The sequence below is a fragment of the Medicago truncatula genome, chromosome 5, assembly GCF_003473485.1.
Source record: "Medicago truncatula cultivar Jemalong A17 chromosome 5, MtrunA17r5.0-ANR, whole genome shotgun sequence".
Lineage (NCBI taxonomy): Eukaryota > Viridiplantae > Streptophyta > Magnoliopsida > Fabales > Fabaceae > Medicago > Medicago truncatula.
Window position 1 is genome coordinate 5,437,290 of NC_053046.1, and position 13,921 is coordinate 5,451,210.

Sequence of the window (13,921 nt, forward strand, 5' to 3'; positions counted from 1 at the left end):
TTAAAAATAAAATTGAAGTTGCAAATGTTAATGTAGAAGTTACAGACATACTATTCTCTAGTGGCAACAACTTTAATTGGAGTGTCTAGCTGATTTACCTCAATCATGTTGCATAGAACCTTTGAATTCTAAACTTGAACTATTCTTATGCAAGAGTTGTGATGATTTGACATGTCTAAATGAGCTTCAATTCCTCATTCGCTATTGAAACATTTCCACTCTCTTAATATATATATATATATAGATTCATAATTATTATTTACCATCCACTAATCTATTTATATATTTGAATGAAAAATGAATAGGTGCCATTATGAAGGTTGTATATGCATAATTGTTTTAATTATTTATCTTAAATATATACTAAACTGCACTTATAGTTACGTTAAAAAATAATATACTCTTACATTGTATTATTAGTATGATATATGAATACGTGCTCATCATGAGAGATGATATATCTTTTTCAAAATCTTTTTAAAAAAAAAAATAGAGACTATATATGAATACATGTTTTATATTATTTATTTTAACTTTTCATTAAATTTGCACATATACTAATAATATATAAATTGATGAAAAAAATTCTAAACGTTCAATCTATTTATCTATTTTTTTATAGGGAATCTATCTATCTATTTATCTTTTCTATATTGTAAAGTGGGCTTGAATTAACCTTATTGGATTGTGCATATACGGTACTCTACGAAGAGTTCTCTCATTATCTTAAAACCTTGCAACTATTTACTATCAATTTAATGTCTAATTATATTATACAACTAATACCACAAAAAACTTATGCATTCATGTATAACTATATGTATTCAGATTATCAAAAAAAATACTAATACAAATTGGATTGATATACTAATAAAGTACAACCCAAAAAAAGTAAAAAGATTACAAAACATATAAAAAAAATTATCACACCAACTTTTAACTATAAAAAAAAAAAAAAAACTTTAACTACCTTTCTTTTCCTATTCCTTAACTACTCCAATTCATTCACATTAATTCATGTGAAATTTTAATCATTAGAATTGTGTGTGTACATACATAATTTGTGCATATGTGTTACACGTTTGTAGTATACATTTTAGTTTTGGGTCATCATCACATTCTCTAAGAAACTTGTGAATGGTAGCTTTCAAGTTTGTATGATAATTTTTGCTTATATTTCTTTTTTTTTTGTGATACGTCTTGGCTATTCATAAATTTATGTGATAGGATAGAGACTCAAAGTTACTCTATTATATACATTGGTCAAATATTTTATCTCTAATTTTTATGATTGACGTGAGAATCAATATGCATTGATCAAACTTTTTATCTCTATTTTTTTCTCATTGACATGAAAGACAATATAACATTTCTTAGTCAACTTTTATAACTTTCTTATCTTTTTCTAATTGCTTCATCATTATAGATATAACTACTTTTGAAGAGGACAAATGAGGATGCTCCAATTAATTGCATATTTACTACTCATGTAACATGTGAAAAATAGCATCTATACATATGTCTGTAACTATACTATTTACATCAATAAAATCAAATATTATGAAAATTGTATTGCAAAAATTTTATATAGCAGGTGATATAGCTAAATTTTAATGTATTTTTATTTTTAAACATAAAATTAGGATTGGTTATTTTTAAATTTTGAAGTTTGTGTGTATATATAATTCATTATAAAAATATTGTTATAATCTATTTTATATAGTAGAAGAACATAATAATATTAACATGTTTCTTCAAAAAAAAAATATTAATATGTTAAAATAGAATATAAATTAATATTAACATGACAATCATTTGATTTGATTGCATTTCAAAATATTATCAATCTTCTAACTATATGAATATATAGTTATCACAATATTTATTTTCTCATTTATAAAAAAGTTGCAAGTAAGTATTATAATCAAACTCAACAATAAAAAAGTATTATAATCAAAATCGTGCAACGCACGTGTCGCGTCATTTTTCGGAGATCAAGGCTATTTGATTAGCTTTTGACTCACTAATTATTTCACGACTGAACATTTAATTTTATTAAGAAAAGGGGAAAAAAGTTCAAACTACCCCTATTTGAAAAGATTTAGGGTTCGGGGGTTAGTTACATAAAGGGAAGGTATTAGCACCCTCTATGTCCGTAGTACTCTACGGGAACCTCTTGGTTTTATTTAATTAATGTGCTATAACTTGCTTGCTTATTTTTGAAAAGAAGGAATTAAAGTGGAAAAATAAAGACCTAATTATCTACATTTTTTATTGATTTGGAAGGACATGGTCCTCTGCCTACGTACCCGTGAGGGATCAAAACCTCGTAGTTCGGGGTAGAAAACAACGTTTGATTGGTTGTGTGTTTTTTTATTAGTTTTTGAAAAAAAGTTTTAAATTGAAAAGCCAAGTGGCAAATAAGAATTGGTTTGTGTTTTTTTATTAAAAGGAAGATGACTCAAAGTATGATTAAATTGATTGATATTTGATTAAGAAATAAAAATAAAAAGAGACGATCACTTGATTTAGGATCAAGGTTTGTTTATGAAAATATTTTTGTGATTTTTTGGTATTTGATGTTTTTTTGTGATTTTTGAATAATTGCTAAGAAATAAAACTAACGGAGCATGAAAATAAAACGTAGGTACCGTCATGGGGTATTAGACCACCACAAAGACCTAAGCTAGGAAGAAGATAAAGGCATACACACACGCACACACACATGCATGATTTACATTAAGCCTAAAATACATTCTAAAGTCTGCAAAAAAAAGATAAATAAATTACATAGGGACCTATTTCTTTACTTTCTAAATTATTTGTATGGAAAAAATAAATGAATGAACAAAGAAATAAATCTAATTCTAAATAATTTACTATGTCTAAAATAAACATGCATGCAAGACTTGAAAAATAAAAAGAGTTGGTCCAATCATAAGGTAGGGGGGGTGCAGAAGTAAGCAGGGGGAGTTGCAAAAAGTAAAAAAAACAGGTTTGGGCCTAGATAGATACGGAGCGGGTCATGGGTTAAGCCTGGCGGGTCGACCCGGATTTGAAAGGTATATAAAGGGTGTAAACCCTAATTTCCTCATTTTTCTTTTCCTTTTCTCTCTCTTCTTCCCTAAGTCTCTCAAACTCTCTCTATTTCTTTCTTCCTTCTCCGACGGAAAGGTGAGGGCGGCCGGTGGGATTCCGGCGCGGTGGCCGGCGAGCCATCGCGGCTGCGCCGCCGCGCCGGAGCTAAAAAGCTCCTCTTTTTTTTAAAAAAAACCTTTTTAGAACCGGTTTACCTTTCCCTATTCGATTCTTTACCCACAATTTCCAGAAAATAAGTTCCCAAGCCTAGATCTAAAGAACGAAAGAAAAGACTACCTTTCCACTTTTTGTTTCCGGTCCGGCTTGATTCGTACTCTGTATGGATCGGTTCTGTTGTTGTTGTGTCCTTGCGGTTGGATCTGTTGTTGTCTTTCTCTGCTTTTCCGATCTGCTTCTTCTGTGTTGTGTGATTCTGCTGCGCGTCTCTGGCTTTCTCTGTGTGTTGCTCTTGCTTCTGCGTTTTTCCGTGTTCTGCTGTGTGATCCCCGTGTGTTGTTCTTGTGTTGTGCAGGGCTCTATTTATAGAGTGAGGTTGAGGCTAGGGTTTGTTTAAAATCCGCAGAAATTAGGTGATTGGGATGGAATCGGATTTGGATGAAAGATGGAGACGCGTTTGTGTTCCTGGGTTTTTTGGCAAAATGGATTTGGATTGAGATTGAGCATACAGACTGTTTGGATTGGAATGCGTGATAGATTGCAGCTTTTGGGGACGCGTTGAACTTGGACCATTTTGGACATTTTCGAGACTTTGGACAATTTTGGGACTTAATTAAAAAGAAAAATTAATAATAAAAGGATAATATCTACATTTTTGGTTTTAAATAAAAAGAAAAATTTAAAATGGGAATAAAAGAAATTTAATCTAACTTGGACTAAAATTAAAATTAGAATTCTAAACTGAAAATTTAAAAGATGGAAATAAATAATTAAAGACTGAGAGAAGAGGGCCCGACTCGGAAACAAAATGAGGTATTTTAAAATACCTCCCTGCCGAATTTTTCACTGAAATGTGAGTCTGGTCCGAGTTCGGAGATGTGTGTCAGTGGGACCTTTGGTCAAAATTTGGGGTATGACAGATGCCCCTATTTAAGTTTCTTCGCTCAGAGATTCGAAGGTAAAATCTTTGACTCGACGAGCCGAAGAGACTTAAATACAAAAGTGCACCAATTTTGACCTAAGATGTTTATGAATGCTCATGATTTAATTATGAATGCATGATGACAATGACGGCTCGACTGGAATGAAAAGACACTGGGATACCCAAATTCTTCGAAGAAAGGGATCCGACTTTACTGGGGAATCTGGTTTCACTGGGGAAAATGGTTGTTCCTCATCGTCTCGATATCTCGAAACAAAGTGCAATGGTTCAGACTCCAATGTCCATTTGTGGACTTGGTTTTAAAAATGAAATAATAGAAGGATACAAGTTATTTGTTGGTTGAAATTGGCCACTTGTTGCAGGCTGTTCGTTGGTTGGAACTGGTCGCTGGGCATAAAGATAAAAGATTGACATGAGTTGTTCGTTCGTTGGAACTGGTTGCTCGAAAGGAAAAAAACTGACATAGGCTATTCGTTTGTTGGAATCGGTCGCTGGGCATAAAGATAAAAGATTGACATGAGTTGTTCGTTCGTTGGAACTGGTCACTTGAAAAGTTGGATTGGTGACATCTCTGGAACAGCTATGCTGGGGATGATACTTAAAGTTGAAGTTGACATCAAGATTAACTAGCGCCATGACTAGTACGGCTTTCCGCCGGGGATGACACTTCGGAACTAAAGTTGAAATTGACATTGATTAGTGACATGACTTAGCACGGTTTTTCGCCGGGCATGACACCTTTGAAATTTGAAATTGAAATGGAAGATGTTTTACTCGTAGAAACCTGCGGCCCGACGCAATGGTAAACTAAGACTGAACCGAAGTGATATGGCCGAATCGATTGATGAGTTTATGTATGAATTAATGTCGTGCGCATGTTGTGTACGCACAAATGCATGATTATCAGTAAATGCATGATAGTTATGAGTTTGTGGTTGTATGAGTGCATGGAAGCGTTGATGTGATGAATGCATGCGTGTATGTATGAACGTGATTTTGACGACCATGTCTTTTGTAGGTGATAGACGGAACTCGATGAGGCAGAATATGGTATGTAAGGTGGGAAATGGATTGGCACTTTTGTACTACACTCTTCGCAACAATTTTGTGAACAAATTTCGAAGAAGAAGTCGCTATTTGCAAGCCGGCACAGAGTGTCGCTCCATTGATATGCCTTGGCAGTCATGCCTCTTTTGGAAGAAGTCCTTAACCCTTACTTGGACTACCTTTTCGGGCTCTTAGTCCCCCGGGATGCTTATTTTTGTATTTGTTTATTCAGAGACTTTCCTTAGTATCGAGCCACGCTTTTAGCAGGATCTAACCTCTCTTGAGTTGATATATGCCTTTCTTACTCCCGAGTGCCAAGCTGTACCTATTTGTTTATGCTTTTTATAATGTTTTAGAAATCTGTTTCAAAATATTATCATCAATAAAAGAGGAAAAATTCGTGAAACAAAACAAATGGGAATCAAAAGAGAGGTAAAGGCTCAAAGTTTATTGATCGAATGACACTATGCCAATGGCATGACTTCATGGAGTTCTTTACAAAGTTTGAAAAGAAATGGTAATTTAAAAGGGAAAGGTACGTTGAACTTCATAACCCTATCCTTCTCTAACAACTTTGAAATCCGTTATCTTGCGGCTCGAATACTTTTGATAGCAGGTATGCCCCAAGTGTATCTGTGCCTGACTGGATGCAGTTACTTTGTCTTTTTCTTTTAATCCTTAACTTTTGCATAGACTGCCCTTTCGGGTTTTCACTCTATCAGGATGATGATCTCTGTTTATTGTCTCTAATTTTTGCCTGGACCGCCCTTTCGGGTTTTCAGTCCACCGAGACGCTCATTTTTGCCTAAGCCGCCCTTTTCGGGTTTTCGACTTACCGAGCTGTTCTTTAAAATTTTTAGACAAAGTATTTCTTGACTGCATCCGTGTTCACAGGTCGTGGAAGTTCTTCACCGTCCATGGTTTGTAGAGTCATGGCACCACCTGAGAAGGCTTTTTTAACAACATACGGACCTTCATAATTAGGAGCCCACTTGCCTCGGGAGTCTGGTTGGAAAGAGAAAATCTTTTTGAGCACAAGATCACCTTCTTTAAACTCACGGGGACGAACTTTCTTGTCAAAGGCCTGTTTCATCCTTTTTTGATATAATTGTCCGTGACATAGGGCTGTCATGCGCTTTTCTTCAATTAGATTCAACTGGTCGTATCTATTCTGAACCCATTCAGCTTCTGATAAGTCAGCCTCCATTAGGACTCTCAATGATGGAATTTCGACTTCTACAGGAAGTACTGCCTCCATGCCATATACCAGGGAGAAAGGAGTTGCCCCTGTTGATGTGCGTACAGAAGTACGATATCCATGTAATGCAAAGGGGAGCATTTCATGCCAATCTTTATAAGTCACCACCATCTTCTGGACAATCCTCTTTATATTCTTATTTGCAGCTTCGACAGCACCATTCATTTGAGGTCTGTAAGGTGAAGAGTTATGGTGCTCGATCTTGAAATCATTACACAATTCTTTCATCATCTTGTTGTTTAGATTCGTTCCGTTGTCGGTGATGATCCGGTTGGGGATGCCATAACGACAAATGATATGATTCTTGATAAATTTGACCACCACTTGCTTGGTCACATTAGCATACGATGCGGCCTCAACCCACTTAGTGAAGTAGTCAATAGCCACTAGGATGAAACGGTGTCCATTCGAAGCTTTGGGCTCAATCCTTCCGATCGTGTCAATGCCCCACATAGAGAAAGGCCACGGAGAGGAAAGTAAATTGAGTGTAGTTGGCGGCACATGAATCTTGTCGGCGTATATCTGACACTTGTGACACTTTCTGGTATGCTTGTAGCAATCTGATTCCATTGTCATCCAGTAGTAGCCTGCTCGCAATATCTTTTTAGCCATTGTGTGCCCATTAGGATGAATTCCGAAGGATCCTTCGTGTATTTCATGTATCAATAAATCAGCTTCATATTTGTCTACACATCTGAGCAAGACTGTGTCAAAGTTTCTTTTGTACAAGATATCCCCATTCAGGAAGAAATTACTAGATAATCTTCTGAGAGTCTTTTTATCTTTGTTGGATGCTCCAGGAGGATACTCTCGAGTTTGGAGAAACACCTTAATATCATGAAACCAAGGTTTATCGTCGAAAACTGCTTCAGCGGCAAACACATAAGCGGGTCTATCAAGGAATTTGACACTGATTAGTGGCACGTCATTGTGATGATTCACCTTGATCATTGAAGACAAAGTAGCCAAGGCATCAGCCATCTGATTCTCATCCCGAGGGATATGATGTAATTCCACTTTGTTGAAGAAGGTCAATAAACGTCTTGCATAGTCTCGATAAGGTATTAGTCCTGCGTGAAGAGTTTCCCATTTTCCTTTGATCTGGTTGATTACAAGAGCTGAATCTCCATATATTTCGATGTTCTTGATTCTTAGATCAATGGCTTCTTCAATACCCATGATGCAGGCTTCATATTCAGCGATGTTGTTCGTGCAGTCAAACCGGAGTCTTGCTGTGAAAGGGATGTGAGTACCCTTAGGAGTAAGGAGTACTGCCCCTATGCCGTTGCCGTATACATTGACAGCCCCATCAAATATCAAACCCCACACCGAATCTGGATCAGGACCTTCTCCGAATAGTGGCTCGTCGCAATCTTTCATCTTTAGATACATAATCTCTTCATCAGGAAAGTTAAACTTGATAGGCTGATAGTCTTCAAGCGGTTGGTGAGCCAAGTGATCAGCAAGAATACTGCCTTTAATTGCCTTCTGGGAACGGTACTCGATATCATATTCAGATAGTAGCATCTGCCACCGTGCAATCCTTCCTGTCAAAGCGGGCTTCTCAAATATGTACTTGATTGGATCCATTTTAGATACCAGCCAAGTAGTGTGATTAATCATATAATGACGGAGGCGCTTGGCAGCCCAGGCTAGAGCACAACATGTCTTCTCGAGCATGGAGTAGCGAGATTCACATTCAGTAAACTTCTTGCTTAAATAATAAATGGCGTGCTCTTTTCTTCCGGTTTCATCTTGTTGTCCGAGCACACAACCCATGGAATTTTCTAACACCGTTAGGTACATGATCAAAGGTCTTCCTTCAACTGGAGGGATGAGAATCGGTGGTTCTAGCAAGTACTTCTTTATGCTGTCAAAAGCCTTCTGGCAATCTTCGGTCCACGCAATACCTTGTTCTTTGCGGAGTAGTTTGAATATCGGCCCACAAGTTGCAGTCATATGAGAAATGAACCGGGAGATGTAATTTAGTCGTCCAAGAAAACCCCTTACTTCTTTTTCTGTTCTCGGAGCAGGCATCTCTCTGATGGCTTTAACTTTGTCAGGATCTACTTCGATGCCTTTTTGGCTGACGATGAAGCCTAGAAGCTTTCCGAATCTAACACCAAAAGTGCATTTGTTGGGATTTAGACGAAGTTTGTACTTCCTCAGGCGCTGGAACATCTTCTGTAGATACTTGACATGGTCTTCTTCAGTAATCGACTTGACTATCATATCATCCACATAGACCTCAATCTCTTCATGTATCATATCGTGGAAAAGAGTAGTCATACCCCTCTGATAAGTAGCTCCTGCATTGATTAAACCGAACGACATTACTTTGTAACAAAAAGTGCCCCAAGGTGTAATAAATGATGTTTTCTCTCTATCTTCGGGTGCCATCTTGATTTGATTATAACCGGAGAATCCATCCATGAATGAGAAGACTTTAGACTTTGCAGTACTGTCAACCAACACGTCAATATGAGGTAAAGGAAAGTCGTCTTTCGGGCTAGCTTTGTTTAAATCACGGTAGTCAACACACATTCTGACCTTACCATCTTTCTTTGGAACAGGCACTATGTTAGCTAACCATTGGGGGTAATTTGATGTGATGAGGAAACCAGCGTCGATCTGTTTCTGTACTTCTTCTTTGATTTTGAGAGCCATGTCAGGACGTGTTCTTCTCAACTTTTGTTTGACTGGCGGACACTCAGGTTTCAAAGGTAGGTGATGTACCACAATATCAGTGTCTAGACCCGGCATATCTTGGTAGGACCAGGCAAACACATCAACATATTCTTTGAGGAGCTCTATCACTTGCTTTTTAACACTTGTTTCGAGCGATGCCCCAACCTTGATTTCTTTCTTGTCTTCTTTGGTGCCCAAGTTAATCACTTCTAGTTCGTCCCCATAAGGCTGAATGGTCTTCCTCTCTTGTTCGAGTAGTCGAGAGATTTCGTCAGGGATCTCTTCATTCTCTTCTTCCTCCGCCTCATACACAGGGAACTCAAAGTTGGGAGAGATCATAGGGTTATGTTGTTCAACGGGTTCGTTGATTTCTAATCTGCACATGTGATGGATGATTTTTAGAAAAAAAGATACATGCAGATTTTTGAAAATTTATGTTGGGTTTTTTTTGTATTACCACTTTTCAGAAAAGCATAAAAGAAAATGAGACAAAACATCGGGAAAAAAACGACATTTTTATTTTATTGATGATAATTTCTTGAAATAAAAAGCCCTAGATAAGTTCACTTTCGCTTGGGGCGGGGCGAAAGGATGTTTTTTTTGAAAAGAAAAGCATAAACTTGACAAATGCATTACTTGGACAAGTGAGCAATAAAAGGAACATCTACAGCAACCCAATTGTGGCTGGATACTCCTGGCGTTATAAGACCTCGTGGCACACTTTCAGGATCATCTTCAATGATTGCATGGATAAAGCCCGAACTGTGGAAAGTGCCCTTCTTTGCTGTGGACAAACTAGTAGATGGGAAGAAACCCAAACCTTCTCGGTGCTTGTTTTCTGGAAGCTCTATCAGCTTTCCCCAGCTTGTGGACCCCCCTGCTTGTATGCCCTTCTGAGCATCTCTTAAAGACGAGATAGAGGCTTCATTCCTCTTGGTATTCTTATCTTCTATAGTAAATCCTTGAAAAGGTGTCCCTTCGACATCGTCTGCCCCAATGAAAGAGAAAGATGACAAATGACTCACCAATAAAGCCTCTTCACCGTTTACAGTTACTAGCTTCCCATTCTTCACAAACTTCAGCTTTTGATGCAGCGTGGATGTGACAGCCCCTGCCTCGTGAATCCAGGGTCGACCCAGTAGGCAACTATACGAAGCTCGAATGTCCATGACTTGAAAATTAACTTGGAAAACTTGTGGCCCAACTGTGATAGGTAGAACCACCTCTCCAAGGACATCCTTCTTCGAGCCATCAAAAGCTTTCACCATTACCCCACTTCGTCTCAAAGGTGCGTCTTGGTAAGCGAGTTGGGCATAAGTTGTTTTGGACAACACATTCAAAGATGATCCAGTATCCACCAGCACATTTGACAAAGCATCGGTTTTACAGTTCACAGATATATGCAGCGCCCGATTATGGTTCCTTCCTTCTGCTGGGAGCTCTTCATCACTGAAACTCAAGTTGTTGCATGCAGTGATGTTCCCTACTATTCCGCCAAACTGACCCACCGTTACATCATAATCCACAAAAGCTTGTTCTAAGACCTTCATTAATGCATCTTTATGGGCCTCAGAATTTAGTAATAAAGACATTATGGATATTTTGGATGGAGTCTGCATCAGTTGGTCAACAACCTTGTACTCGCTCTTCTTTATTAACTTGAGAATCTCATCAAACTCTGCACTTGTACCAGCCCTATTGGGTTGATCCACTTCTTTGGTGATACCAGCGTCTTTAGTCCGAACCTCCTTGTTTACTGTAGCACCAATCTTCTTTGGGAATACTATGGGAACAACGCGCCCATTTCTCAGAACTCTACTGTCTTCAACAATATTATCCACACTAGACAAAGGCGGTATTGGAACCTCACGACCCTCTTCAATCATGGTGGCATTGTATTTGTATGGAATGGCTTTTTCAGAAGCATATGGCAGTGGACCCGGTAAGCAGATCACCAGAGGGGTGATAGTTGACTTTCGACTGTCATAAAATACCTCCAAAGGCCCTTCGGGAGTTATTACACACACATCATCACACTTCCTTTCGACCACAAGCTCTCCTCGGTCTAGAAGCCCTTGAATATCATTTCTTACTTTCTGACATCCTCCGGAGTTCATAAGGCATATTTCACCGAGATCATGATCATGCTCAAAAAGGTCGACTTTGCATAACTTGGCATGTAACGGGACCAAGGGTGTCTTGATATGTTGAACATTCAGAATGGGACGAGTCTTTTGACAATCTTCGATCATGTTGACTGTTGCGGCACCATGATTCGGCAATGGGTTTGTTTGAATATTTGGCGCCGAGTCTGTGAAAGTTATTTTTCCATCATTGATCAACCTCTGCACTGTGCTTTTAAAGGCATAACAAGTTTCAATGTTATGGCCACGGCCCCCTTCATGGAAGTCACAAGTTTGGTCAAGTCTATACCAAGATGGTAGTTTTTCTGGGATAGGAGGAGCTGTTCTAGTTTGGACAAGGTTTTTCTTGAGTAAGCCGGGAAGTAATTCTGCATAGGTGACTGGTATTGGGTTAATCGGCATTCTTGGTGGTCGAGGTTGTTGTGGGCGTTGTTGATAAGGTTGTTGTTGGAAATTTTGTTGAGGGTATTGTTAGTATGGGTATTGTTGGTATGGTTGTTGTTGGTATGGTTGTTGTTGGTATGGTTGTTGTGTATTTTGTGGTGAAGGATTTTGTGGGAATTGAGGATATTGTGGTATTTGAGGATATTGCGGTAAGTGAGGATGGTTATTTGTTTGTTGAAAAGGGTGAGAGGTGGGTGTGATGGCAGCAATGTGTTGATAGGCTGGATAAGTTTGTTGAGGCCTTCCATGAGTCACCATACCGACTTCTTGCTCTTTCTTCCTCGGGAAATGGTTCCCGGTCTTCTTGGTCCCACTGGCAGGAGTTGCATTCTTTACTAAGCGTCCTTCTCGGACTCCTTCTTCTAACTGTACTCCCATACCAACCATCTCCGCGAAGCTCTTTGGTGTACTCCCGACCATCTTTTTGTAATAAAAATGATTCAGAGTTTTTAGGAAGAGCTTGGTCATCTCTTTCTCCTCAATACGTGGGCTGACTTGGGCAGCGGTGTCTCTCCACCGTTGGGCGTACTCCTTGAACGTCTCTTTATCTCCCTGAGTCATGGCTTGGAGATCACTTCGGTCCGGAGTCATGTCTACATTGTAACTGTACTGTTCCACAAAAGCTTCACAAAGGTCACAGAAAGTTTGAACCCTTGTTTTGTCTAGGTTTGTGTACCACTTTGAAGCAGGGCCAGTCAAGCTTTCTTGGAAGTAGTAGATAAGAATCTGATCATCTTGGGCATACGCAGGCATCCTTCTCACATACATTTTTAGATGTTCCTCAGGACAAGAACTCCCTTTGTATTTCTCGAAATCTGGAATCTTGAATTTGTGAGGTACCTGCACACTTGGTACCAAACAGAGGTCGTACGCAGTCTTCCCAAATTTCCCTTTTTCATGGAGAGCTTTCACGTCTCGGCGTAGTTCATCATACTTTTCTCGTAGGTCGCTTACTCCCTCGTAAGCCTCTGCATTCCCTGAATGAAAGATAGGCTCTTCAGTTTGCGGAATTGTATGTATCACAGGTGCTGAGTAGGTCATGGTGGCTGGAGTGACCCTCATGGCAGGTGGGGGTACTTGAGCTGTGTACTGGTGAGTGGGCATCTGAGCTTCACAAGCGATAGGACGAAATATCTCCCCAGCAGTGAAAGGCGGAAACCAAGGCGTGGAACGTTGCGGAGCGGACTGCGTTGGAGTGTCAGCACATAGTGTCCAAGAAGAAGATGCCTCGGCCTGAGTTTTGACAGGAGGAGGAAGTGGAGGTGCTTGTGATCGGGCCTGCGCCTCTGTTAGGGCCTGAGCTTGAGTTTGTGCTTGTGCCAATGCTTGCGCTGGTGCTTGAATCTGTACTTGAGCTTGAGTCTGAGCTTCCGCCATTGTTTTTATTAATTCAGCCATCTCGTCCATCTTAGTCTGCATGGCTGTCATTTCTTCACGAAGTACCCGATTTTCCTGCTCAAGATAATCCATCTTCTTCTTTACGTTTGCTCGAGTGTAGTGAGTACGGGTTGACTTGTAGATGACACGTGGGGCCACTTTTTGAAACGAGTTGACCTTTTTCTCTGGAAAAGGAAGCTTGTGTGAGACTTTGACTTGAGACTATGAAATGCAGGATGATGCATGATGTTTATGCGAAAATATAGACGTATTTTTTATCGAAGGACTTATGGAAAGTATTTTTGTAAATATCATAGTTGAGAGTTCCATTGAATACTACAAAATAATTCCCTTTCTAAACAACGAAGCCAAGGGATAGACTTTGCAAAAATAAAATAAGATAAATATCTAACTTAAAGCTAAGAACAAAAATAAAAGAAAAACTGGGAACTCTCGAGTTCTTTGAAGTAGACTATTCATCAGAATCTGAATGTGCATCCTTGAAGAACTCCCAACGCTCCCCTGCGCTGATAAATTGTGATAACCTTGTACTCTGAGCTCGGATCTGAACATTCTTTTTTACTATTTGTCGTCTCAACTTGTGAACCTCATGCTCTCGTTGCTCTATCTCACCACCCATAGTTTCCATCTTGAGCATAGCTTCATCATACTTCCTTTTCCAAGTAGCACCCATATATTCCGATCGGGCCAACTTCTCTCGACATTCCTCCACAGTTGCGGGGGCCAAGGGTAAAGCCGGCGCTG

At 39.0% G+C, this 13,921-nt stretch overlaps 1 protein-coding gene across 1 annotated transcript; it reads right to left on the bottom strand.

Moving 5' to 3' along the window:
- Positions 1-5,546: 5,546 nt before the first annotated feature.
- Positions 5,547-13,249, bottom strand: LOC112421947 (uncharacterized). The gene is made up of 6 exons (XM_039834388.1): positions 12,040-13,249; positions 9,860-11,703; positions 8,921-9,494; positions 6,662-8,812; positions 6,138-6,532; positions 5,547-5,570 (listed from the first exon to the last, which is right to left on the bottom strand). The coding sequence occupies exons 1-6, from the start codon at positions 13,247-13,249 to the stop codon at positions 5,547-5,549; spliced, it is 6,198 nt and encodes a 2,065-aa protein (XP_039690322.1).
- Between the last annotated feature and the right edge of the window lie 672 nt (positions 13,250-13,921).